Below are 27,497 nucleotides of genomic sequence, written 5' to 3'. Positions count from 1 at the left end.
GATCCTAGTTTTCCATTTCTAGTAATGAAGTTAAAGGCTCTGCAGGGAATAAAATAAAAAGCTACAGGCAGATGTGAATCAGTAGAATCATAACAATTAGAATTTATTGAGTATTTACTATATGTCAGGCACTGTTTTACTACTTTACATAAATGAACTCACTTATTCTTTACAATAGTCTCATGAACTGGAAAGCCAAGAGGTCAGCATCCCAGGAGATCTAAAGGAGTCAGTCTAAATAGTCAGTTATATATGTAAATTCAAGGAAAAACAAAGTGGGCCAAAACACCTATGAGGTTACCTCATCATTCAAAAGACTAAAAACATTATGCTGGTAAATTAAACCCTATGCATTTAGATTAAAACTAGAGTCCAGGCTGGCATTGTACTATGTATTATATGAGGCTTATAAAAGATTTAGGATGATTTACAACTTCAAAACAGCTTATGTAAAAAAGTACTTGTGAAAGAACCAGAAAACTAAAGAAGGTGTCTAACACAGGAGAATAATGCAAATCATCACTACAAAGGATTTCTAAGAAGGTAGGGGACTGAAAGTATCACAGAGTCAGGATATGAGTGTGGCATTTAGAAAAGGGTAGAAAGGGTTTCTGGAATACAAAGAAGAAAGCAGGACATGTAAAAGTGCCAAGGAATGGTTTGAAAAGAAGCAAAGTGTGAGAAGAGGGCATAGTAGGGACAAAAAACAGACCTGCCCGCATGCATTACCTTTGAGAAGAGAAAGGAAGTAAATTAAGTAGATCAAACTATGAAAGGTCTTTAGGTTAAAGAAGTTTCCATTTGGGGCAGAGGTCACTGGGAAACTGTAGACTATTTTTTAACAAAATAGTAGTTTAGTAAGGAGCTAGATAATGGTAGTGAGTCAACAGTGATCAATTTAGTAATCTAGGCACAAGGTACCAAGAATTTGGAAGCAGCAGTAGAAAGAAAGAAATCAATTATTAATCTATATCAAATAAAGTCAAGTTGATTGATTACAGAGGATAAAGAGGAATCAGTGAGCAATAATTACAGGGCATTCAGTGTCTACTCAGCACTTTGTGATGTTTTATATCAATCAATAACAAGATTTCTGGCAGGTGTGGTGGCTCATACCTGTAATGTCAGTGTTTTGGGAAGCCGAGGTGGGAGAATTGTTGGAGTTCAGGAGATGGAGGCCAGCCTTGCCAACATAGTGAGATCCTGTCTCCACAAACAAATTTTAAAATTTTGGGTGTGGTGGTACACACCTGCAGCCCTAGCTACTCAGGAAGCTGTGGCAGGAGCCCAGGAGTTCAAGGCTACGGTGAGCTATGATTGTGCCATTGCACTCCAGCCTGGGCAACAGAGTAAGACCTTCTCTCAAAAATAAAACAACAAACAAACCAAGATTTCTGTCTTCAAGAAGTGTATAATCTAGTTGCACTACCTCAAGTTTTATAACTTGATGAAATGAGATTATTCTGGCCTAACCCTGGTCCTAAATCACAGAGCTGATCATTGACAATCAAAGAAATGCTGGGAGGTAGGAAAAGTGTAGATCAGCACAGAATCATAGATCCTGAAAGAAGCTCAAGCTTTAAGGTATAACAGTGGCCAAAAGTGCCAGTTCTGCAAATGTCAAGTAGAAAAAGGACTGAGAAATAGGCACTGGGTTTGTCCTTGAGAGATCAATCTTCCAAGATTGGTGAGGGTCAAAGCCACAGAATGTAAGTTTCATGAAGTCTGTAAATGAAAGAAAATTTAAAAAACAAAACAAAAAACAGCACAGCATTTGGCAACTTTTTTTCCCGAGATCATGGAGGAACGTCTCCAAGGTTTTTGGAACATTCTTGGTAAAAATGTGATAAAATAACACTAGGATTAGTTAGGCACTAGTAAAAAAATGAGTTATACTTTGAGGAAAAATGCTACTACAAAAAAGGTAAGAGAAGGAGGAAGATGAGAAAAATCTGTCTTTGCAAGTCAAGAGAATGAATTTGCCTCAACACTATTATCCCCAGATGGTAAGAAGTTTTTGGTCCTGCTCTGAAGCCAGATCCCTCTCTTCCGGTACTAGAGCCAGCAAGTATGAAGACACACACACAGGATTTTCTCTTCATGTGAAGGGGCGGATGTGGTTAGAAAACAGAGGATTACCTCGTGGTTCAGGGACCCACGCTTGATGGACTAGATTAGCAGAGAAACTACAAGGTGTCAGGTAGCTTTATACTCTAAAGTTGGAGCCCTTCAGAATATTAGATTGCATATGTTAGGTTTTTTGAGTCATCCTTTTGTTTTATTGCAAACTTATTTGAGATGGATGAAAAGAATGAATGAAAGCTTAAAACAGGTATAGGTATCTAATAAATCAGAACAAGTATATATATACTTGAAATATATATATTTCAGTGGTGGGAGGTTAGGTATATATGTTCTTGTGCTAACATTAATAAAAGCTCAGATATTACTCTTTAGTATGAAGGTGCTGATGTCTGATGAGAGTTGAACTCTGACTGAAGGCTTTTCCACAGTCATTACATTTGTACGGCTTCTCCCCGGTATGAATTCTCTGATGAATAATAAGGGATGAGCTTCGACTGAAGCCCTTTCCACACACTCTACACTCGTGGGGCTTTTCTCCAGTGTGGATTCTCTGATGTTCTGTAAGAGATGAGCTTCGACTGAACATTTTCCCACAGTCATCGCACTCATAGGGGTTCTCCCCAGTGTGTGTTCTCTGATGTTCAATAAGCGATGAGATCCAACTGAAAGCTTTTCCACATTTACTGCATTCATAGGGATTCTCTCCAGTGTGTATTCGTTGATGCTGAATTATGGTTGAACGGTCACCGAAGGCTTTCCCACATTCATTACATTTGTAAGGCCTTTCTTGAGTATGAGTTCGCTGATGTTGACTAAGGTTAGTGCTTCGGCTAAATGCTTTTCCACATTCACTACATTCATATGGTTTTTCTCCAGTATGGATTCTCTGATGTAGACTAAGATGTGTGCTCCGGCTAAAAGCTTTTCCACATTCATTGCATTCATAAGGTTTCTCTCCAGTGTGAGTTCTTTCATGTTCAGTAAGATGTGTACTTCGGCTGAAAGATTTCCCACATTTGTTGCATTCAAAAGGCTTTTCTCCACTATGAATTCTACTGTGTACAAGAAGGTCTGATTGGTAACTAAAGGCTTTTTCACATTTATTGCATTTACAAGGTTTTCTTTGTGAGAAAAGTCTTTGGTGTTTAATTAAATCTGAATTATCTTTGGAGTTTTTCCTAGATATTGGGGATCCATCTCCCTTTGGAATTTTCTGTTGTGTGTCAAGGTTTGGGCTTAGACTAAATTCACTGGATTCAGGGCCTCCCTCCCCCATGAAAATTTCTTCAAGTGTCACTGACACTTTTCTGACCACTGTGTTCTCAAAAGAGGATTTCTTCTGTGCAGGACATTTTGTCTGCCTTGATAATTGGCCTTCATTTTTAGAGGCTTCTTCATTTGTAGGAACTTGAGCAGTATTCCCTCTGAGGCTTTCCATTGCTGACCCTGAAAACTCTAGTTTTTTGGAAAAAGTCTGATTGGTGTTGATGCTTTGGTTCAGTTCAAATCCCTCTATCTGAAAGACATTTAAAGTGTAAATGTCACCTGTGTCTACTGTGGAGAGCAAAGAAAATAAACCAGCAGAGAAAAGACAACTAATTTGAATTCATGCATACTAGCAACTTTATGTGAGGAGAAAACAAAAAAGGGTAGTGGAGGAGAACAAAGCCAGAAGAGATAAGAGGCAGAATTTTTGCAGTGGGCATGGTGAACACAGAGACATCAAGAAATATCGAAAGAGTTATTGGGTAATATGCTAACCCAAACAAATGGAAATGAGCAGGTGTACCAGCTGATGACAGAGAGTTGGGGATTAAAAGGTAGCTTTTATGGTAGCTGATTAGTCATGGAAAATGAGAGCAAGGAGAAGGATGACAAGAATCGAGACTCTCAAGCGTAGAAAAAAGAAATGGAAAAAAGAAAGATGACTTGATCAAGTCTGAATGCAATCATTTTCCTGGGATTGAAAGAGAATAAAAATTTCAGAAATAATAACTACCACACTGCTCTTCCCATTTGCCTCTCAACCCTTCTTCCAATTATTATACTTCAGGTATTCTTCTAAAGAAGTCTACAGTCCTAGACTATCAGAGATTTAGCAGAACTTAGACATCATCTAGGCCAACCCACTCATCTGACAGATAGAAAACAGATTGAGTCACTTGCCTACATGACCCAACAAATTGCAAGGGCTTGGACTAGAACTCATCTTCTCAACATCAAATTGGTGGTCTTCTTATGACACTACTTACCTAGACAGTAGAGGCACTGCCCTCTTCAGCTTTCCTGAAGATCCAACATCTACTGTTATTCTTCCTCCAACTGGGTGATAAAGTCCAATTCACATGCTGGGGTTCCTGCAGATTAGAAATGATTTAACACAAGGCTGCTGGTGCTGAAGACACAGAGCTATCCAGAGCTCAATCTCAGTGTTTTTATCTATAGAAAAGGTAGAGTGAGCTTTCACAGGGTCTATGGCAGGAGGGGCTGGAGAAAATGAGTCTCTGAAAGGGACTAAAATTAGATGCCAAAAGACGGGTTACATACACACACACGGGTTACATACACAAACACATACACATCAGAATTACTTATGACACTTGTTACTCCAGATATCTGAACCTTGCTTTGGATCTAGCAAGTCTGATGGGACCCAGGCATTTGTATTTTAATAAGTTCACGTGACTTGACAAGTTGAATGTCCAGAAAACCTTAGAAATACAGTCTAGGTTGCTTGAACAAAGTGCTAACTTGGACTATCTTCTGCCCCCTAACATTCTTCTCACAGCAGGCGGGTATAAAACAGAAACTCAGCTTCCCATAGGACAGGAGGCCCCTTCTCTCTACAAAGGGGTTGAAACTTCCCAAAGATCTCAAGTTTCCCAGGTACTAGACAGTTAGCTTTCCCAGATAACTCTTGTTTAAAAAGCAAACACCTCACATTCATATTGCCTGGCACCAAGTAGTATGTTCATCTGAACACTGACAATGTTGTTTTCCACTTGTATTATAAGAAGTGAGAGCAACAGGGCAGCAAGGACCTCTCCTGGAACACCAACCTATCAGAGCGTCCAGCAGAATATCCTGGCTCCAGCAGCCTTTGTCAGGAAAATAAGAAGATCTGGGAACCTGTGCTTTTTCTTCTTGCCCATCCCTGGACTCTAAATTTCCTCATTAAAGCTTGTTTAACCCCTCCTCTTAATTAACTTGGAGCCCTTGTGTATTAAAGGAGGCAATGAACTGTATAACAGTTCCCCCAAATATTTCTGCTCACAGCATAATTTGAGATCCATGAGATTAGGGAGTTAATCTGGCTTCATAAAAATCTTTCCTTTCTCATAGACTGGGACCTCTCAGATGTGGAGGTTAGCCTTGGAGGATATGTGCCAAGAAGCCATGCATGGAGAACCTCAAGTAACATGATGATGCCGTCTGTGTTCAGCTTTGCCAAGAACATGCCTTTCAACTGAAAACAGGGAAGATAAAAAGCACTACTACTGGGTTGATGCAGAAGTCAGAATTTCTTATTGTAGAATCTTACATTAAGATCCAATTGCTGTGGGGCGCAGTGGCTCATGCCTGTAATCTCAACTCTCTGGGAGGCCGAGGCGGACAGATCACTCGAGGTCAGGAGTTCGAGACCAGCCTAGCCAACATGATGAAACCCCGTCTCTACAAAAATTAGTTGGGTATGGTGGTGCATGCCTGTAATCCCAGCTACTCGGGAGGCTGAGGCTGGAGAATTGCTTGAACCTGGGAGGCAGAGGTTGCAGTGAGCTGAGATCGCAGCACTGCACTCCAGCCTGGGTGACAGAGTGAGACTCTGTCTCACACACACACAAAAAAGATCCAATTGCATACTTTATGATGCCAACATTCCTAAATAGGAATTTGCCTGACTGCTACCTTGGCTAACTTCCATTCTTGCAGCTCAGATCCTTAAGCTCCTCCATTGTTATCTGATATGGTTTAGATGTTTGTTCCCTCCAAATCTCATGCTGAAATGTGATTCCTCCCCACCCTCCTCTGAAAAAAAGAAAAAAATGTGATTCCCAATGTTGGAAGTGGGGCCTGGTGGGAGATGATGGGATCATGGAGGCAGATTCCTCCTGACTGGTTTAGCAGCATCCCCTTGGTGATAAGCGAGTTCTTGCTCAGTTAGTTCATGTGAGATTTAGTTGCTTAAAAGTTTGGGACCTCCCCTTCCTTGCAGTCTCTTGCCCCTGCTCTTACCATGTGACATGCTTGCTCCTCTTTTACCTTTCACCATAATTGGAAACTTCCTGAGGCCCTCTCCAGAAGCAGATGCTGGAGCAATGCTTGCACAGCCTGCAGAACTGTGAGCCAATTAAATCTCTTTTCTGTATAAATTACCCAACCTCAGGTATTTCATTTCCATAGCAATGCAAGAATGGCCTAACACATTATTTTATTGTCAGTTCACTACTACCTTTCTCTTTTATTATAGTGATCCTCAAGATGGCATCCTAGGGAGACTTTGGGGGAATTTGTGAGGGTGTTTTGGGTTGTCACGATTGGATAGTACTATTAGAATTTAATGGGGGCCAGGGATGATAGACATTCCTGCAGAACAAAGAACTGTCATTTATCCTACCTGACTTTCAAAAAAGTTGTTAATAGTTACCTGAAACTAAAACCTAATAACGCTTTATGCATACATACACTATTTTGCATAGCTTTAATATGTATTGGAAAATCAAGGAAATATACATTTTTTTTCTTTCTTTTTTTGAGACAGGGTCTCACTCTATCACCCAGGTTGGAGTGCCGTGGTACAATTACAATTAACTGCAGCCTTGACCTCCCCAGGTTCAGGTGATCCTCTGACTTCAGCCTCCTAAGTAGCGAGACTACAGGCACACACCACCATGTATGGCGAATTTTTATTTTATTTTGTAGAGATGGGGTTTCACCATGTTGCCCAGGCTGGCATCAAACTCCTGGGCCCAAGCGATCTGTCCACCTCAGCCTCCCAAAATACTGGGATTACAGGCATGAGCCACCGAGTCCAGCCAAAATATACATTTTTAGTTTCAATGTTATTAGGAATTTTTCACCATTTCAGGGAAGTAAAGCCACTTATAGTATTAGATTAACAAATATAATTCATAAATCAGGCTGCATTTGTAGTTGAATTCACAGTGGTTCTAATAGGTGTAAGCATCTATTTCATCCAGTCATTTACCTGCTGAAATGCATATTATTTGATTATAAATAATTTTCCTTTTCCTTCTCCTTCATATTCTAGTTAAGGTAACATATTGATACTTTTGAAATTATTTCATAGGTAGGTAGTATAATCTATGAATTTTATTTCAGAATAGTAAAGGGAATGGTAGGTCTGAAGGGTAGAGAAATAATTCTCTAGTGCAATGGAACTAAAATATTGACAATTACATGATAGATGAATACTGCATCTCCCAGTAGGTAAATTACAAAGCCTCTAAAGCTACTAAAGCAAAAGTTCTTGTCCCCAACAGAAGTCTCTGAAGATTTGAGAACACCCATACTGCCATAAGGTAATATGAGAACTAATGGGAATGTTGTACTTAGTGGAATATTACTACATTATTAAATATCATATCCCATTCTGGAGAAGAGAGATTGTTAGGAAATATTTAGTTTTTGGAGGCAATATGAAAGCAGGGAAAGATCCAAAATTTGAAGATTTTTGCAAACTGTCTCACTAGAAGAACCCTGAAATATAGGATATCTAAAAGTAGGCCGAATATCCTGACAAGAGAAAGAACTATGACAGAGTTCTTGGATATGGCCAAGTTGAAGTTCACTCTCATGCTTATTAATATTTTAATTACTGTCAAACTGTGCCAATTTGATATGAGACTATCTATAATCAACTAATGTGTATATACTATGTATTAGGCTGTTCTTGCATTGCTGTAAAGAAATACCTGAGGCTGGGTAATTTATAAAGGAAAGAGGTTTAATTGGCTCATGGTTCTGCAGGCTGTAAAAGCATGGTGTTGGCATCTTCTCAGCTTCTGGTGAGCCTTCAGGGAGCTTTTACTCATGACAGAAGGTGAAAGGGGAGCAGGTATATCAGATGGTGAAAGCAGGAGCAAGGCAGGAGGGAGGGGCCACAGACTTTTACACACCAGATCTCACGAGAACTCACTCATTATTGCAAGGACAGCACCAAGCCATGAGGGATCTACCTCCACGATCCAATCACCTCCCATAAGGCTTCACCTCCAACACTGGGGATTACAATTCAACATGAGATTTGATGGGGACATATATTCAAACCATATCATTCTGCTTTTGGCCCCCAAGTCTCATGTCCTCACATTGCAAAATATAATCAGTATTTTTAGGGGACTGCTCAACAGTACCCTAAAGTCTTAAGTCACTCTGGCATTAACTCAAAAGTCCCAAGTCCAAGTCCAAAGTCTCATCTGGAGATGAATTTCTTCCACCTATGAACCTGTACATTACAATTTATTTACTTCCAAGATACAATGGAGGTGCAGGCACTGGGTAAACACTACCATTGTAAAAGGGAGAAATCAGCTAAAAGAAAGGGCTACAAGCTCCATTCAAGCTCGAAATGCAGCAAGGCAGTCATTAAATCTTAAAGCTCCAAAATAATCTCCTATATGTCCCACATGTAGGGCACAATGGTGCAAGGGATGGGTTCCCAAAGTCTTGGACAGTTCCACTTCTGTGGTTTTGCAGAATTCAGCCCCACATTGCTCTCCCAGGTTGTTGAGTGCCTGTGGCTTTTCCAAGCACAGGGTCTAAGCACAGGATCTACCATTCTGGGGTCTGGATGGTGGCTCCCTTCCCACAGCTCCACTAGGCAGTGCAGTGGGGACCCTGTGTGGGGCCTCCAACCTCACATTTCCCCTCTGGACTGCCCTAGTAGAGGTTCTCTAAAGGGGCTCTGCCCCTTACAGCAGGCTTCTGCCTGGACACCCAGGCCTTTTCATACATCCACTTAAATCTAGGCAGAGGCTGCCAAGCCTCCTTTACTCTTGCACTGTGCATATCCACAGGCTTAACACCACATGGAAGCCACCAAGGCTTACAGTTTCTACCCTCCAGAGCAGCAGCCTGAGCTGTACCTGGGCCCATTGGAACCATGGCTGGAGCCCAAGCAACCAGGATTTAGGAGCAGCCTCCTGGAGTGGTGCAGGGCAGTGGGACCCAGGATCTGGCCCTGAAATCCTTAAGTCCTCCTGGGTCTCTGAGCCTGTGAAGGGAGGCATCGCCTCTTAGATCTCTGAAATGCCTTTCAGGCCTTTTTCCTGTTTTCTTGACTATTAGCACTTGGCTCCTTTTTAGTTTGCAAATCTCTCTAGTAAGTGGTTGCTCCATGGCCTGCTTGAATTTCTCTCCTGAAAAAGCTTTTTTTTTTTTTTCTTTTTTCTCTGCAAATTTTCCAAACTTTTATGCTCTGCTTTCCCTTTAAATATAACTTCAAACTTTAAGTCACTTCTTTCCTCCTACATCTGAGGACAGACAGACTGTTAGAAAGAGCCAGGCTACATCTTCCTAAGGCATAACACATATGACCTTTGCTTTAGTTCCCAATAAGTTCTTCATTGCCATCTGAGACCTTGTCAGCCTGGACTTCACTGTCCATATCACTATCAGCATTTTTGTCACAAACATTTAACCAGTCTCTAAGAAATTCCAAACTTTCCCTCATCTTCCCATCTTCTGAGCCCTCCAAACTCTTCCATCCTCTGCCTGTTACCCACTTCCAAAGTTCCTTTCACATTTTTAAGTAACTTTATAGCCAAGCATGCTCCTCAGTACCAATTTGCTGTATTAGGCCATTCTTGCATTGCTATAAAGAAATACTTGAGGCTGGGTAATTTATAAAGAAAATAGGTTTAATTGGCTCACAGTTCTTCAGGCTGTACAACCATGGTGCTGGCATCTGCTCAGCTTCTGGGGAGACCTCAGGGAGCTTTTACTCATGGTGGAAGGCAAAGGGGCATCAGGCACATCACACGGCAAAAGCAGGAGAAAAGAGAGGTGGAGAGGTACCACACACTTTTACACAACCAGATCTCATGAGAACTTATGCATTATCGCAAGGACTGCACCAAGCCCTGAGGTATCGACCTGTAAGATCCAATCACCTCCTGTCAGGTCCCATCTCCAACATTTGGGATTACAATTCAACTTGAGATTTGGTGGAGACACGTATCCAAGCCATATCATACTGTACATGTACAGTGCAAGCGTCTCAAAGAGTAGTTATTTTTTTCATTTCAAATAAGCTCATTATATATACAACTGTATTATGCATTAGATGTGTTAGTGTATGTGACACATATGATAGATAGATACAAACTCCACTAGAGAAACTTTCTACCTAGAAAAAATAAAAAAAGAACTTGTGAAAGGAATCTAACTTGGAAGTAGTCTCCAGAAATGGCCTTTCTTTGGGCCTGTCTATTCTAAGAATTTTATGAATATTGACTCATTTTAACTCTGTGAGAGGGGAATTATTATTATTCCCGCAATACAAATAAATAGTGTAAGTACAGAGAAGTTAAGTAATTTGGCACAAGGCCAAGTAATAAATCCTAGATTCAAACTCATTATACCATACAGTATGTGTTGCTTCTCAACAGACAGGGAAAGAATGCCTGAGTCACACTTTCTGTTTAGGGGCCTGTAAATGGCCAAGAAACTAAACCCCACTGATGTCAGAAGGATATCAGCATGACCTTGACTTCAGAGTGGCGTAGGGGTGTAGAGAGTGATGACCTCCCAGAGCCAGTCCCTGAAACGCTGCAGTAAATCTCAGCCACACTAACAGCCCTATCTGTGTAACCTATGGAGTAAAGTCTCTGGCCTTGGCCGGGCATGGTGGCTCATGCCTGTAATCCCAGCATTTTGGGAGGCCGTGGTGGGCAGATCACCTGAGGTCGGGAGTTTGAGACCAGCCCAACATGGTGAAACCCAGTACTACTACAAATATAAAAATTAGCCAGTCGCGGTGGCATGCACCTGTAGTGCCAGCTACTCAGGAGGCTGAGGCAGGAGAATCACTTGAACCCAGGAGGTAGAGGCTGCAGTGAGCCAAGACTGTACCACTGCACTCCAGCCTGGGTGACAGAGTAAGACTCCATCATCTAAAAAAAAAAAAAAAAAAAAAAAAAGTCTCTGGCCTCCACTGAAGTGCAAGTGGCATCCTTAGCACAATTCAGGGAAACATCAGATAGAGGCCCAGAGCTACAGGCACTGACTAGGTAAGCTGGATTTTGGTTATAGCTCCATTGGTAGCTATATAGAAATCAGGGAAAAATAAACAATCTGGTTTTGTGTCTCCTCACCTGAAAAATGAAGATGCTGGACTTGATTTGTCCAAAGCTATCTGATACCCAGTAGTTTAACTTTAGATCCCAAATTTTGAGGCACATAGCCATCTGCCTAGACTAAGGGGAGAGAACTACAATGAATCTACTCTTTTTCAAATCCTCACAGACATGTAAGATCTCAAGGTCCATGTTTCAGATAAAACCATTCAAGAAATAGGCCAAAAAAAGCCTGTGTTCATTAATTAATCTAATGATAAATTAGAGTGAGGGAGTGTTGAAGATATTAAGAACAGTCAACAGCCAAATAAAGAATAGTCCCCTTGGCAAAATTTGGCAGACTCATCTAAGAAGGGACAAATGTGTCTCTGCTTGCCAAGATGGAACACACTTTCAGAAAAGAGAGAAGAATACTTAATTCATGTGGAATATGGATCTTATGGAGAGGTAGACAGTTGCCTTTCCATCATCTGCCTCCACTTGGTTTTATTTTTAATGAAAGGCAGAAATGGGCAAAGGTCATAGTCTAAGGCATCCAGAACCTCTGTCTAGTAATGTCCACATCCAGCCCTGTTGAATGCAACCCTAAGGATTAAGAAGTAAAACGATTGGGAGGCCGAGGCGGGTGATCACCTGAGGTCAGGAGTTCAAGACCAGCCTGGCCAATATGGTGAAACCCCATCTCAACTAAAAATACAAAAAAATTAGCTGGGCGTGGTGGCGGGCCCTGTAATCACAGCTACTTTGGGAGGCTGAGGCAGGAAAATCGCTTGAACCCAGGAGGTGGAGGTTGCAGTGAGCCAAGATAGTACCACGGCACTCCAGCCTAAGCCACAAGAGCGAAACTCTGTCTCAAAAAAAAAAAAAAAGTAAAATGAATGCCCAAAGTAATCCCATCTCCTCTCAGATATAAAGAAAATGACAATGGACACTTATGTCTGGGTTTCAAGTTCATCTTTTATGATAAAAGACAGATCTGAGCCAAATCCAAACTTTCTCTAAATTCTTTAAGTGATCCAACCTCTTTGACATTCTCTTCATATGGTGTATGAGTTCAAAGACACTATGGCACTAGTCCCCTTACTTCTTCCTGAGGGTCAAAATAGAATACAGATGACACTGCTTACAGCTGTGCTTCCTTGGTCAAGTCACCTTTCTGAAAAATCTTGTCCCACATTATAAAACACTATTACTAGCATGGGCTTGTCTTTTCTCACAAAGCTTTCATGAATACTGCAAGTTAAACTATGGCAAAACATTTACAATAAAGAATGATATATAGTATAAGGGAGATGATGCTATTGCTGTGCTCATCTCACATCAATGAATTTGAAAACTGTGATGGTATATGTTTAAGGAAAGATGCTGTCAGAGGATTTATGAGGCTCCCTTCAGCAGCTGCTGCTCTAGAGCATGGAGAGATGCATTCTTTTTCCCGGCTTTGGAGGATGTATATAAGATGGGAAAGGGAAGACTAGCGGATGTGACAAAAGTTTCAGGGATAGCCCCCAAACATATTTCAGAGAGGCCAGGAGGTTAAGGCCTGTCTCCACAATGTTAGGCCCATACCTTTTTCCAGAGTCCATCCAAGGGATTCCTCCATCTTGATGTGGAAAGTTGCCGCTCCTTTTATCCTTTCTTCCTCATCCTTTCATTATTTGAGTCACCTTACTGCTCTGTGGATACTGTATTCCCACAAAATCATTATTCTCTTAAGTGGTCACAACATGCTGCTGCCCTAGCCAACCTGGTGGTTTGCCATTCCTTTATATGACTAACTTTCTAGCACTAACAGCGCTGGCCACCACTGTTACCCTAATTATCTAAAATTCTTTTGACATTGCCAGTCTCTCCTATAATCAATTCTTGATCCAGGGATAATTCTCCTTTATTTTCCACCCCCTTCAGAAGGAAGAAGGTTTTGAAGAGTCTGGAATAGGGCTTCTCTGGGTGCTTTGTTTTGTGGCACTAGGTTGATTGCTTCCTGGAGTCTTTGCCAATCCACAAAGCAATCAGCAGAAGTGCCTAGGCAGCCTCAGTTTAACCACAGAATAGAGAAAATCTTGTCCTACCAAAGGTGATCTTCAGGTAACAATGTTCACAGAAATTGGCTCAAAGCACAAACTCACACATAAAGCACAAACTCACACACAAAGATCCACAGTAACTGTCAATACACCTACAACAAATAATTAACAACTACTTTATTCAAGTACCAATCTTCATCACCAGAACCAAAACCTAAGGACTGGCACTCACTAGCCTCTACAACTTAAGCAAGTAATTCTTTTTTTTTTTTTTTTTTTTTTTTTTTTTTTTTTGGTGCAGGGGAATGGAGTTTCACTCTTGTTGCCCAGGCTGGAGTGCAATGGCGTGGTCTCGGCTCACTCCAACTTCCGCCTCCTGGGTACAAGTGATTCCCCTGCCTCAGCCTCCCGAGTAGCAGGGATTACAGGCGCGCACCACCACTCCCACCCAATTTTTGTATTTTTAGTAGAGAAGGGGTTTCACCATATTGCCCAGGCTGGTCTTGAACTGCTGACCTCAGATAATTCGCCCGCCTTGGCCTCCCAAAGTGCTGGGATTACAGGCGTGAGCCACTGACCCCGGCCGAGCAAATACTTCATCTCTGTGTGCCTCAATTTCCTTATCTGTAACATGGGGATAATAATAGTACACTATTTCATAGAGTTGATGCGAGGATTAAATGAATTAATGCAGGTAAAAACTCTTGGAGCAGTGCCTGCACTCAGTAAGCACCAGGGAAACACCCCAGTACCGAAGCCCTCCCTCGCCCAGCTAGAGGGGAAGCAGGGTGCAACCCTGCTCTTTCTCATCTCCCAGGGGTACACCCGGGGAAAACCACTGGCTGTCACTGCCGCAGAGGAACTAGGCTGGCCCGCCCGTGAGACGAGTGCTGGGGGCCCTCTCGACCCCTCGCCACTCAGCTTCCCAACCGTGGAGGTACCTCCTGACCCGACCTGCAGCCAAACCACCCGCGACCCTTTCGCCCGCTTCCTTCGAAGAAACCGTGTTTCCACTTTCCAGAACCTCCAAGAGCACCCACCTCGGTCCCGGGGCCCTGTAAGCCCCACTCACCGGCCGCCTCCGGCCGAGTACCCCCGACACAACCCGGGCAGGTCCCGCACTTGGAGCGGAACCTGAGTGCGCGGGGCTTGGGGAAGTCGGAAGGATTAAAGAGAAACCCACGCGTCGAATCGCTGCTCCAGCGCCCATCAGGTTTCCTAGGATCACAGGCACTCTTCCACTTAGGCTGCTGCTGATCATGCTCTGCTCGGTATGCGGGGCCAGGCATTGTCTGAGCAGTCGCTTGGACCTAAGTCTCCTGACGCCGACGACCAGTTGCAAAACGGAGACCACACAGAGAGTGGGCAACATATCAGCGGCGGTCGCAGCTCTGCGCCTGCGCCCGAGAGCCAGCGAGAGCAGGGCTGTGCTGGGATTCACTTTCCTGAAAGTTTTTGCAAAGCCCCTCCCCTCGTATGTGAGAGGCTGAGAGGTTGGTGCTAGAGGCAAGAGGAAGGGGGTCTGCGAGAGGTACCGAAGACCACCTTAATGCACTACAAAGTATAGCCTACACCGGTGGTTCATAGAGTTTTAAATAGCGTACATAAATAAATCACCAAGCGAGCTTGTTAAAATACAGCTTCACAAGATTTACACTCCGAGATTGACTCATTGGCCTGGAACATTGCATTTTCAACGGGCATCCCAGATAATTTTGATGCAGGTGGTCTCTCCAAACTGGCTCCGTTGCACAATCTAGATGCTTAAATACGGTTAAATGCAAGACACGTCTCAAATTTCACCAAAAGAAAAAGATAAATAAAATCAGGACACTACCATAATCTAGTAGATTTTTTTAAAATTCCAGATAATTTTAATATAAGGTAATGAAGTTGCACAATGTGCCCTGGGAGTTCAGAGTAGGGGAAACTTATGGAACGAGGGACATTGGAGTGGTTTAAGCAATGGAAGATTTAACGGAAAACATAGAGGAGGGCAACCTTACAAATAGTTGAGGAACTAGAAGAGTGGAACGCATGTGCAAAACTGCAGATCTGATATATGACAGCTGTGCACAAGTACCACAGAAACATCAAGTAAGTATAAAGCATGAGCCTTGACGTACAAAGGAGCAAGATCCAAATTATAAAGCTGGAAAGAATTAGATAAAATCTAATTTTATCATTTTCTATTTTTAAAAATTAAAAATACTTTCAAACTGTGGTAAACTACGCATAACATTAAAGTTACCATTTTAAAGTCATACAATAAAGTTTTTAGTGTATTCACAACAGCACCATCACTATCTAATTCTAGAACATTTTCATCATCCCTAAAGATGCCCATTGAGCATTCTCTATTCCCTGCTCCCCACAGTCCCTGGTAACCTTTATTTTATATTATGTTTCTATGAATTTGCCTGTTCTAGATATGCTGTATAAGTAAAATAATACAATATTTGTCCATTTATTTCTGGATTATTTTAATTAGCATAATATTTTCAAGGTTCATTAATATTGCAGCATGTATCCTTCATGCCTTTTAATAGCTAAATAATATTCCATTGTGTATATGTGTGTGTTTATACATAAACAGTGTATAAATATACATACATAATATTTTGTTTATCCATTCATCTCTTGTTGAACACTTGGGTGGTTCCCGCCTTTTGGCCATTGTGAATAATGCTGCTATGAACATTGGTGTACAAGTATCTGAGTCACTGTTTTCAATTCTTTGGGTATACACCTAGGCGTTGAATTGCTAAATCATGTGGTAATTCTGTGATCAGCTTTTTTGAGGAACCATCAAACTGTTTTCCCTAACAGCTGCATCGTTTTACATTCCCATCGGCAGTGCAGGAGGGTTCTAGTTTCTCCACATCTTTGCCAACATTTGTTAACTTCTGTTTTGTTGTAGTTGTTGTATTATAGCCATCCTAATGGGTATGAAGCTTTATCTCATTGTGGCTTTGATTTGCATTTCCCTAATGGCTAGTGATGTTGAGCATCTTGTCATGTGCTTATTTGTATGTCTTCTTTGGAGAAATGTCTGTTCAAATCCTTTGCCTATTTTGAAGTAGGTTTTGTTGTGTTGCATAAGTTTTTATATATTCCACATTTTAATTCTTCTTCAGATATATGATTTGCAAATATTTTCTCCCGTTCTGTGAAGTTTTTCTCTCTTTTGATAGTGTCCTTTGATGCATAAAACTTTTTGATTTTGATCAAGCTCAATTTATTTTTATCACCTGTGCCATACTTGAAAATTACATTCTCTAATAAAGATTTTTATGTTTTCTGCTAATAGTTTTATAGTTTTACTTCTTAAATTTAAGTCCTTGATCCATTTTGGGTTAATTTTTATAGATGGTGTAAATACTACAACTTTATTATTTTGCATTTGGATATCCAGTTTTTCCAGCACCATTTGTTGAAAATACTGTCCATTTCCGATTGAATGGTCTTGGCACTTGTTGAAAATCAATCAACCATATATGTGAGGTTTATTTCTGGGCTCTCTTTTCTGTTTTATGGGTCTATATACCTATTCTCCAGCACCACACTCTTTACGTTACTGTAGGCTTGTGTAAAGTTTTGAAATTATGAAGTGTGTGTCTTTAAACTTTATTCTTTTCTTCAAGGGTTTCATTGGTTATGTAATGTGATTTTCCATATGAATTTTAGGGTGGGATTTTCTATTTCTGCAAACAAAGGTTGAAATTTTTATAAGGAATACATTGAATCTGTATATCAAATAGTATTATCATCTTATCAATAGTTAGCCTTCCAACCCATGAACATGGGATGTCTTTCCAATTATTTAGGTCTTCTTTAATTTCTTTAAGCAATGTCTTGCAGTATTCAGTGTACAGATCTTTCACTTCCTTGGTTAAATTTATTCCTAGGTATTTTTATGCTATTTCTAGTATGTATATATTCATTGCCATAAATTCCCCCTAAGCACTGCTTTCACAGCATTCCATAAATTTTGCTAAGTTGTGTTTTCATTTTCATGTAGTTCAAAGTATCTTTTAATTGCTCTTGGCATTTTTTCTTTGACCCATGTATTATTTGGAAGTGTATTGCTTAATCTCCAAGTATTTGGGAGATTTTCCAATGAGCTTTCTGTTATTGATTTCTGGTTAAATCTATTGTCATCTGAGATAAGTCACTGTATAATTTCTATTCTTTTAAATTTATTAAGGTATGTTTTACAGCCCAGAACATGGCCTATATTGATTAATGTTCCATGTGAGTTTGAGAAGAAAGAGTATTCTGCTGTTCTTGGATGAAGTCTAAGATGGCTATTATATCCAGTTGATTGATGATGTTGTTGATTTCAACTATATCCTTACTGATTTTCTGCTTCCCGGATCTGCACATTTCTGATAAAGAATATTTGAGATTTCTGTGACAGTAGATTCATCTCTTCCTTCTTGAAGTTCTATCAGTTTCTGCCTCATGTATTTTGAAAGTCTGTTTTTAGGTGCATACACATTAAGGATTATACCTTCTTAGAGAATTAACCCCTTTCTCATTACATAATTCCCCTTTTTATTCCTGATAGCTCTCCTTGCTTTGAAGTCTGCTCTGTCTGAAATTAATATAGCTACTTCTGCTCTCTTTTGATTAGTGTTAGTATGGTATAACTTTATTGATTTACTTTTAATCTATATGTGTCTTTATCTTTAAAGTGAGTTTCCTGTAGATAACATATATTATTTCTTCACAATCTCTGCCTTAAAATGGTGCATTTAGACCACTGATGTTGAAAGTATTATTGATATAGTTGGATTAATATCTACTATGCTTGTTAACTGTTTTCTATTTGTTGCCTTTGTTCTTGTTATTTTTGTCTACTGCTTTTTTCTGACTTTTTTGTTTTAATTAAACCCTTTATATGATTTTATTTTTCTTCTTTATTAGCATATTAGTTATACTTCTTTTTTCTAAGTGGTTAATCTAGAGTTTGCCATGTATATTTATAACTAATCTGAGTCCACTGTCAAATAACACTATAAAGCTTCATGGGTAGTATGGCAAGTACCTTATAATAAAAAAAAATTCTTTTTTTTTTTTTTGAAATGGAGTCTTACTCTTGTTGCCCAACCTGGAGTGCAGTGACACGATCTTGGCTCACTGCAACCTCCACCTCCCATGTTCAGGCTTCTCCTGCCTCAGCCCCCTAAGTAGCTGGGATTGCAGGTGCCCGCCACCATGCCCAGCTGTTGTGGGAAGTCAGGGACCCCAAACAGAGGGACTGACTGAAGCCATGGCAGAAGCCATGGCAGAAGAATATAAATTGTGAAGATTTCATGGACATTTATTAGTTCCCCAAATTCATACTTTTATAATTTCTTACGCCCGTCTTTACTGCAATCTCTGGACATAAATTGTAAAGATTTCATGGACACTTATCACTTCTCCAATCAATACCCTTGTGATTTCCTATGCCTGTCCTTAATCTCTTAATCCTGTTATCTTCATAAGCTGAGGAAGATGTATGTCGCCTCAGCATGCTGTGATGATTGCATTAACCGCACAAATTGTTTGTAGAGCATGTGTGTTTGAACAATATGAAATCTGGGCACCTTGAAAAAAGAACAAGATGCCAGCAATGTTCAGGGAACAAGGGAGATAACTTTAAACTCTGACTGCCAGTGAGCCGGGTGGAACAGAGCCATATTTCTCTTCTTTCAAAAGCAAATAGGAGAACTATTACTGAATTCTTTTTCTCAGCAAGGAACATCCCTGAGAAAGAGAATGTGTCCCTGAGGGGAGGCCTCTAAAATGGCCACTTTGGGAACAGCTGTCTTTTACGGTCGTAGACAAAGGGATGAAATAAGCCCCGGTCTCCTGTAGCGCTCCCAGGCTTATGAGGACGAGGAAATTCCCGCCTAATAAATTTTGGTCATACCGGTTGTCTGCTCTCAAACCCTGTCTCCTGATAAGATGTTATCAATGACAATGCGTGCCTGAAACTTCATTAGCAATTTTAATTTTGCCCTATCCTGTGGTCCTGTGATCTCACCCTGCCTCCATTTGCTTTGTGATATTTTATTACCTTGTGAAGCATGTGATCGCTGTGACCCACACCCTATTCGTATACTCCCTCCCCTTTTGAAAATTGCTAATAAAAACTTGCTGGTTTTAAGGCTCAGGGAGCATCACGGAACCTGCCGAAATGTGATGTCTCCCCCGGACACCCAGCTTTATAATTTTTCTCTTTTGTACTCTTTCCCTTTATTTCTCAGACCAGCCGACACTTAGGGAAAATAGAAAAGGACCCGCGTTGAATATCGGAGGTGGGCGTTCCCCTGATACCCAGCTAATTTTTGTACTTTTAGTAGAGATGGGGTTTCGCCATGTTGGCCAGGCTGGTCTCGAACTCCTGACCTCAGGTGATCTGCCTGCCTTGGCCTCCCAAAGTGCTGGGATTACAGGCGTGAGCCACAGCGCCTGGCCAATAACAAAATAATTCTAATTTCTTCTTTCTGTTCCTTGGTTCATTGCTGTCACTCATTTTGCATATACAGAAGTATACATAAGAGTGTGTGTATATTTAATTGAATATACACAATATATCATTGAATAAATACATTGTTATTATTTTGAACAAACTTTTAGGTCAATTAAAAATTGGCTGTATTACATCAACTAAGAATAAGAAAAATGTTTTTATTTTACCTTTACTTATTCATTATCTTTTTTTTTTTTTTTTTTTTTTGAGATAGAGTCTCACTCTGTCACCCAGGCTTGAGTGCAGTGGTGTGATCTTGGCTTACTGCAACCTTCGCTTCCCAGGTTCAAGCAATTCTTGTGCCTCAGCCTCCTGAGTAACTGGGATAACAGGCATGCACCAACAAACCAGGCTAATTTTTGTATTTTTAGTAGAGACAGGGTTTCACCATGTTGGCCAGGCTGGTCTCGAACTCATGCAAGACAGGTCTACTGACAACAAATCCTTTAACTTTTGTTTCTCTGAGAAAGTCTTTATTTTTCCTCAACTTTTGAAGGATAATTTTTTCAGAGTACAGAATAGGTGGTTTTTAATCTCTAAACACTTAAATATTTCACTCCACTCTCTTCTTCCTTGAATGGTTTCTGAGAAGTCAAATGTAAATCTTATCTTTACTCCTCTATATATAAGTTGTTTTTTCCCCTCTATGGCTTCTTCGAGGATTTTTCTTTAATTTTGATTTTCTGTAGCTTAAAAATATTATCCCTAGGTGTTCTAGACTAAATGTTTGTGTTTCCCCAAAATTTATAAGTTGAAACCCTACCCCTCAATGTGGTATTATTAAGAGATGGGGCCTTTAAGAAGTAACTAGGATTAGATGAGGCCGTGTGGGTGGGGCCCTCATTAATAGGATTAGTGCCCTTATAAGAGTCATGAAAGAGCTTATTTCCTTTCTCTGCTCTCCACCATGTGAAGATACAAGAGCTTAGCAGTCTGCAACCCAGAAAAGGGCCCTCACCCAAATCCAATTATGTTGTCACCCTGATCTCAGATTTTCAGAACCCAGAGGTGTAAGAAATAAATTTCTTTTGTTAATAAGGCACCTTGTCTACGATAATTTGTTATAGTGACTCAAACTGACCAAGCTACTAGGTGTAGTTTTTTTAGGCATTTATTTTGCTCAGTGTTCTCTAAGCCAATTTGATCTGTGGTTTGATATCTGACATTAATTTGGGAGAATTCTCAGTCATTATTGTTTCAAATATTTTTTCTCTTTCTTTATTCCTTCCTTCCCCACCCCCTGTCTTTGTGTCTCTCTCTCTCGGTGTCTTTCTTCTTTTTTTGGTATTCCTATTATACCTATGTTATACCCTTTTGTAGTTGTCCCGGTCCTTAAATATTCTGTTTTTTTCAGAATTTGTTCTCTTTGCTTTTCAGTTTTGTGTTTGGTTTTTTATGAGACAGGGTCTGACTCTGTTGCCCAGGCTGGAGTACAGTGGCACAGTCTCAGCTCACTGCAACCTCTGCTTCCTGTGTTCAAGCCATTCTCCAGTCTCAGCCTCCTGAGTAGCTGGGACTACAGGCATGCGCCACCACTCCCAGCTAATGTTTGTATTTTTGGTAGAGATGGGGTTTTACTATGTTGGCCAGGCTGGTCTTAACCTCCTGACCCCAAGTGATCTGCCCACCTTGGCCTCCCAAAGTGCTGGGATTACAAGTGTGAGCCACTGTGCTCAGCCTGCTTTTCAATTTTGATGCTTTCTATTAGGATAAACATCAAAATCAGAGATTCTTTTTTTCTGCTATGTCTGGTCTACCAATAAGGCCATCAAAATCATTTTCATTTCTGTTACAGTGCTTTTAATCTCTAGCATTTCTTTCTGGTTCTTAGAATTTATATCTCTATGCTTATATTACCTATCTATTCTTGTATGGTGTCTACTTTACCCATCAGAGACTTTAGCATCTTAATCTTCTTAATCATGGTTGTTTCAAATTTCTGGTATGAGAATTCTAACATCCCTACCATATGTGAGTCTGGTTCTGATGCTTGCTCTTCCTCTTCAAACTGTCTGCATTTGTTTTTGTTTTGTTTTATTTTTTGCCTTTTTCACACGCCTTGTATTTTCTTTTTTTTTTTTTTTTTTTTTTGAGACGGAGTCTCGCTTTGTTGCCCAGGCTGGAGTGCAGTGGCCGGATCTCAGCTCACTGCAAGCTCCGCCTCCCGGGTTTACGCCATTCTCCTGCCTCAGCCTCCCGAGTAGCTGGGACTACAGGCGCCCACCACCTCGCCCGGCTAGTTTTTTGTATTTTTAGTAGAGACGGGGTTTCACCATATTAGCCAGGATGGTCTCGATCTCCTGACCTCGTGATCCGCCCGTCTCGGCCTCCCAAAGTGCTGGGATTACAGGCTTGAGCCACCGCGCCCGGCCGTATTTTCTTGATATCTGCAAATGCTGTGCTGAGTAAAAGAACTGCTGCAAATAGGCCAATTTTTTTTGCTTTTTTTTTTTTTTTTTTTTTTTTTTTTTTTTTTTGAGACAGAATTTCCCTCTTGCTGCCCAGGCTGGAGTGCCATGGCGCAGTCTCAGCTCACTGCAACCTCTGCCTCCCGGGTTCAAATGATTCTCCCGTCTCAGCCTCCTATAATGATAAATAAGTCTCCTGAGTAGCTGGGATTACTGGCGTCTATCACTATGCCTGGCTAATTTTTGGTATTTTTAGTAGAGATGGGGTTTCATCATGTTGGCCAGGCTGCTTTTGAACTCCTGATCTCAGGTGATCTGCCTGCCTCAGCCTCCCAAAGTGCTGGGATTATAGGCATGGGCCACTGCCCCCAGCCTTTTTTTTTTTTTTTTTTTTTTTTTTTGAGATGGAGTCTTGCTCTGTCACCCAGGCTGTAGTGGCCCAATCTCGGCTCACTGCAACCTCCACCTTCCGGATTCAAGCAATTCTCCTACCTCAGCCTCCTGAGTAGCTGGGATTACAGGTGCATGCCACCACGGCCCAGCTAATTTTTGTATTTTTAGTAGAGACAAGGTTTCACCATGTTGGCCAGGCTGGTCTCACTGACCTCAGGTGATCTGCCTGTCTTGGCCTCCTAAAGTGATGGGACTACAGGTGTGAGCCACCACACTCAGCCTAAAACTTTTTTTGAGACAGAGTTTTGCTCTGTCACCTAGGCTGGAGTGCAGTGGCATGGTCATGACTCACTGCACCCTCCACCTCCTGGGTCAAGCACTCCTCCCACGTCAGCCTCCTAAGTAGCTAGGACTACAGGCACATACCACCATGCCTGACTAGTTTTTCTGTATAGACAAGATCTTACTATGTTGCCCAGACTGGTCTTGAACTCCTGGGCTCAAGCAACCATCCCTAGGCCTTTAGAAATGTGGTATCAAGGTATGGGGGAAGGGGAAGCATTCTATAGTTCTTTGAGTAGGTCTCAGTCTTTTGGTCAGTCTATATCTCTGGATTGGAAACTTCACACCTTTCTCAGTTTCCCCTACCCCCCTTTGGTGGGACAGGATGACTAGAGTGGGCTAGAGTTGGGTATTTCCCTTCTTCCATGTGGGAGGCTAGAGATGACTGGAGTTGGGTATTTCCATTTCCCAAGGTCTGTTAGGTCCTGATAAAAGCCCAGCAGGTTAGGCTCTGGTTAAATAGTTTTGTTTTTGTTGTTGTTGTTGTTTTCTAGATACTTAATTCTCACTTCCATCTGACTCAGTTATTCACAATTCCCTTTAGATCCTCCTTATGTCACTTGCCAGGTTGTGTTCTCAGAACCATTACATTACATTATTAACTCATTTAATCTTCATGACAATGGGTGGAAGGAGCCACTTAGGAATAATATCAAGGGACAGCAGCGGCCGGGCGCGGTGGCTCAAGCCTGTAATCCCAGCACTTTGGGAGGCCGAGACGGGCAGATCACGAGGTCAGGAGATCGAGACCATCCTGGCTAACACAGTGAAACCCCGTCTCTACTAAAAAATACAAAAAACTAGCCGGGTGAGGTGGCAGGCACCTGTAGTCCCAGCTACTCGGGAGGCTGAGGCAGGAGAATGGCGTAGACCCGGGAGGTGGAGCTTGCAGTGAGCTGAGATCCGGCCACTGCACTCCAGCCTGGGCGACAGAGCGAGACTCCGTCTCCAAAAAAAAAAAAAAAAAAAAAAAAAAAAAAAAAAAAAAAAAAGGGACAGCAGGAGGCACCTAAATACCTAGTTTTACAAACTTCACAAGAATGTTCCCTCCCTCCTTCCCTCCCTCCCTCCCCCTCCCCTCCCTCCTCCCCTCCCTCCCTCCCCCCTCCCCCTCCTCCCTTCCTCCCTTCCTCCCTTCCTCCCTTCCTCCCTTCCTCCCTTCCTCCCTTCCTCCCTTCCTTCCTTCCTTCCTTTCTTCCCAGAGTCTTGCTCTGCCGCCCAGGCTGGAGTGCAGTGGCACCATCTCGGCTCACTGCAACCTCTGCCTCCTGGGTTTGAGCGATTCTCCTGCCTCAGCCTCAAGCCCTTACCATTACACCCAGCTGATTTTTTTGTATTTTTAGTAGAGATGGGGTTTCACCATGTTGGCCAGGCTGGTCTTGATAAGGTTATACCTTATCAATGGATGGAAACTGATTTAGTTTCTATTTTAAGTATGAAGAGACTGGATCCCAGAGATGTTGTCATTTGTAATACGGAGATGTATACAAGATCAGGCAGAGGAGCTAGAGAGCACATACACACATATGCCCCAATCCAAAAAATACCACAGTGAGATAGTATAGGAAAAAGACTGAACTGAGAATAGAAAGGGATTCTAATCCTAGTTTTGCCATTTGCTAGTTGTGAAACTTTAATAACATCTTGGGCCTGTTTCTACAGCAATTAAGAATATGTGCTCCTGTAGTTAAATCAAGTGAATGACCTTGGGTGAGTTACTTAACCTCTCTGTGACTATTTACTCTTCTGTAATGTGTTAATAATAATTCGTTCATTTCAAATAGCAAAATTCTTGACAATCTCATGATTTCAGCAAACAAGATAATCTTTTTTTTAGTGAGAGTAGCAAGACAAAGCTGGGCATGCCATTGGTAAGGAAACAATAAACATTTAAAAAGAGTGATTATTGAGGCAGGAAAATAGGGCCTGGAGGCAGGGAATATACAGCTGGTGCACACTTCAGGTATAACAGGAAATATCCTCTCCATATGGCTTACACCATAAATGACTTTGTAACTTTACTTCATCCTCTCCATTTACATAGGGCTTACGGAAGTAACCAATTGAATCCTCTAGGGGGTATTTAAACGCCCAAAACTTCTGTACCGGTATCTTTGAGTTCCTATGCTTGGTACCCTGTGGAGTGTACTTTCACTTTCAATAAATCCCTTTGTCTCTTCCTTGCTTTGTTTGTGCGATTTGTTCAATTCTTTGTTCAAGATGCTGAGAACCTGGACTCCCTCCACCTTTAACAATTATGACACTTTACAGCTGCTACAGTATCATTTTGGTAGAAATATTGCTTGACCTTAAGTTTGCAGCAGCCTGTCAGTGTCATTGAGTCTGGTTAATAGCAGGGCTGATTTTTGCCTTCTCAAATGCGATAAAACATGTAAAGTACTTAGAAGACAGCCTGACATACAGTGTGTGTTTAATTGGCTATTTTTATTGTAAAATAAAGGTGTCTGATTTTTCTGGGGCCCTGTGATTTTTAATTAGTGGTTTAATGTTTGTGTGTTATAAAAAGAGATAATGAGAACCTGTTTTTGTCCTTTGCTTACTAGAGAGCTGTCAATGATGTAATGCAGAGGAACTTTACTGCATACAAATTATTCAAGTTATACCCTAGTCACAGTGAAAGTGTCACATAGATCAGACTCTCCAGCCGCCATGCCTACACCTCCCAATTAGGATCTCAGGCCTGTGCTAGCCACGTCCCAAACCCTAAATCTCTCCAGCCGCAGACAGCACTGGGAAATGTATTCCGCGTGCAAGAGCCAGCCAGCCCACAGCCAGTCAAGCGTACTTCAATTCGGACAGGTAAACCCTTTGTCAGCGCGCTCCTCCGCGTACTGAGTGTCAGTTGCACCTCTTACCAGATAGGTGGGTGGGCACTCACCTGTGGAGGAGCCTGAAGCTTCCAGGGGTGCCTTGCTATTTCAGAAGAAAGCGGCCAGAAGGAGCGGGTGGGGAGCACTGTAGAGGTGGGAGTGGAGGCTCACTTTTATACCTGCGCTTGTCGCTTATTCCAAAAGGCGTAGGGGAGCCCGGGACGCGCCCTCCAGGGCACTGGGCGTGCAGTGTATCCTGCGGGAACCCGAGCCAGCTCTGGGCCATGTGGGGTTGAGGGTCGTGGAAGGTTTCTAGGCGCAGGAACGGCGGCGACTGTGGCTACTGACACTAAGAAGGGTCCCCGGGAGTTTTGCGAGGAATTATTCAGAGGGTGACGACGGCCAGCGGGCGCTGGTTATAAAATTCCAGGCTCAGCCCGGCCTCCAGAGGTCAGAAATAGGTGGTTGCCTGAGACGGAGGGACGAGGCGAACTCCCGGAGAGCCACAAACTGGAGAAGCCGCTCCCGCTGACTGGGACCAGGGACTCTCCCAGAAGAGGCCGAGGGTCACTAAGGAAATATAACCAGTGGTAGTGCAAGGAACGGAACCTGCGTGATGTCACAGTGGCTGGAGCAGGTAAGGTGGAGGCTACGACTTTGCCTGAAGAGAAGTAAGAAATAGCTCAAGAGCGAGTGTGTTCTGGGAACTGATTTGAGGAAAGAGAGCTTTCCCTTTCCCCACGTGAAGGCTGAGGAAAACACACACACACACACACACACACACACACACACACACACACACACGAGTTTTCGTGTGAAAAATTGGGAAGAAAGCGAAATTTCACGCTTGTGTAGTAGGGGCTGTATGAAGACGACCAAAACCCCTCTCCGGGTCACTTCAAATGTACGCACCCCTTTCCCCACGCCAGCCTTTTATCTATCAAAGTACAATGGAAACTGCCTGGTTTGGTTAATTAATTTTAAAATTATCATACAATAAAATTGACATGGGGGAGGCATACTGTTCTGGAACATGTTTAGATTCGGGTAACTACCACCAGAGGATACAGAGCTGTTTCATTCACTCCAGAAAACTTCCTTGTGCTACCCCTTTATATTTTCACCCTTTCCCCACCCTTAGTCCCCGCAGCCACTGATTGTTCTCCATCTCTATAGTTTTGTGTTTTCCAGAGTGCCATATAAGTGGAATAATACGGTGTGTAACATTTTCACACTGGCTTCTGTCCCTCAGTATGAAGCCTTTAAGGTGGCCACATTATTGTGTCACTTTCTTATTTTTTGCTGAACATTGTTATTGCTAAATAATATTGTATATAGATGTATCAGTTTTTTTTTTTTTAAAAAAAAAATCTCACCTTTTGAAGGACATTTGTATCATTTCCAGATTTTAATAATCATAAATGATGCTGCTGTAAATGTTCACCTACAGGTTTTTGTGTGAACATACATTTTTCTTGAGCCTGGATTTTGAATCCAAACAGGTCCGAATTTGAATTCTCGCTTTGAAACTTATTGGCTCTGTGGTAACCTTAGGCAAGTTATTTAACCTT

At 41.7% G+C, this 27,497-nt stretch overlaps 1 protein-coding gene and 1 long non-coding RNA gene across 5 annotated transcripts in view; one reads left to right on the top strand and one right to left on the bottom strand.

Annotated features, from left to right (window-relative positions):
* LOC126953560 (uncharacterized) overlaps nt 1-5,646 on the top strand; it is a 30,472-nt gene extending 24,826 nt beyond the window's left edge. The window contains exon 3 of the long non-coding RNA XR_007725252.1: nt 5,428-5,646. This is a non-coding gene — a long non-coding RNA (uncharacterized LOC126953560). The remainder of the gene's footprint in view (nt 1-5,427) is intronic.
* Nucleotides 79-26,473, bottom strand: ZNF391 (zinc finger protein 391). 4 transcript variants are annotated; one of them, XM_050788929.1, is made up of 3 exons: nt 26,106-26,473; nt 4,338-4,442; nt 79-3,601 (listed from the first exon to the last, which is right to left on the bottom strand). In XM_050788929.1, the coding sequence occupies exon 3, from the start codon at nt 3,521-3,523 to the stop codon at nt 2,447-2,449; it is 1,077 nt and encodes a 358-aa protein (XP_050644886.1). In that variant the 5' UTR covers nt 3,524-3,601; nt 4,338-4,442; nt 26,106-26,473; the 3' UTR covers nt 79-2,446. The 4 variants fall into 4 exon arrangements, with proteins under 4 accessions (XP_050644886.1, XP_050644884.1, XP_050644882.1 ...); XM_050788927.1 differs by lacking the exon at nt 26,106-26,473 and adding an exon at nt 14,470-14,828; XM_050788925.1 differs by lacking the exon at nt 26,106-26,473 and adding an exon at nt 14,613-14,828.
* Nucleotides 26,474-27,497: the final 1,024 nt, after the last annotated feature.

The sequence above is a fragment of the Macaca thibetana genome, chromosome 4 (genome assembly GCF_024542745.1).
Source record: "Macaca thibetana thibetana isolate TM-01 chromosome 4, ASM2454274v1, whole genome shotgun sequence".
NCBI classification, from domain to species: domain Eukaryota; kingdom Metazoa; phylum Chordata; class Mammalia; order Primates; family Cercopithecidae; genus Macaca; species Macaca thibetana.
The sequence above is the reverse complement of the archived record's forward strand: the minus strand, read 5'-3'. Positions and strand labels throughout refer to the sequence as shown.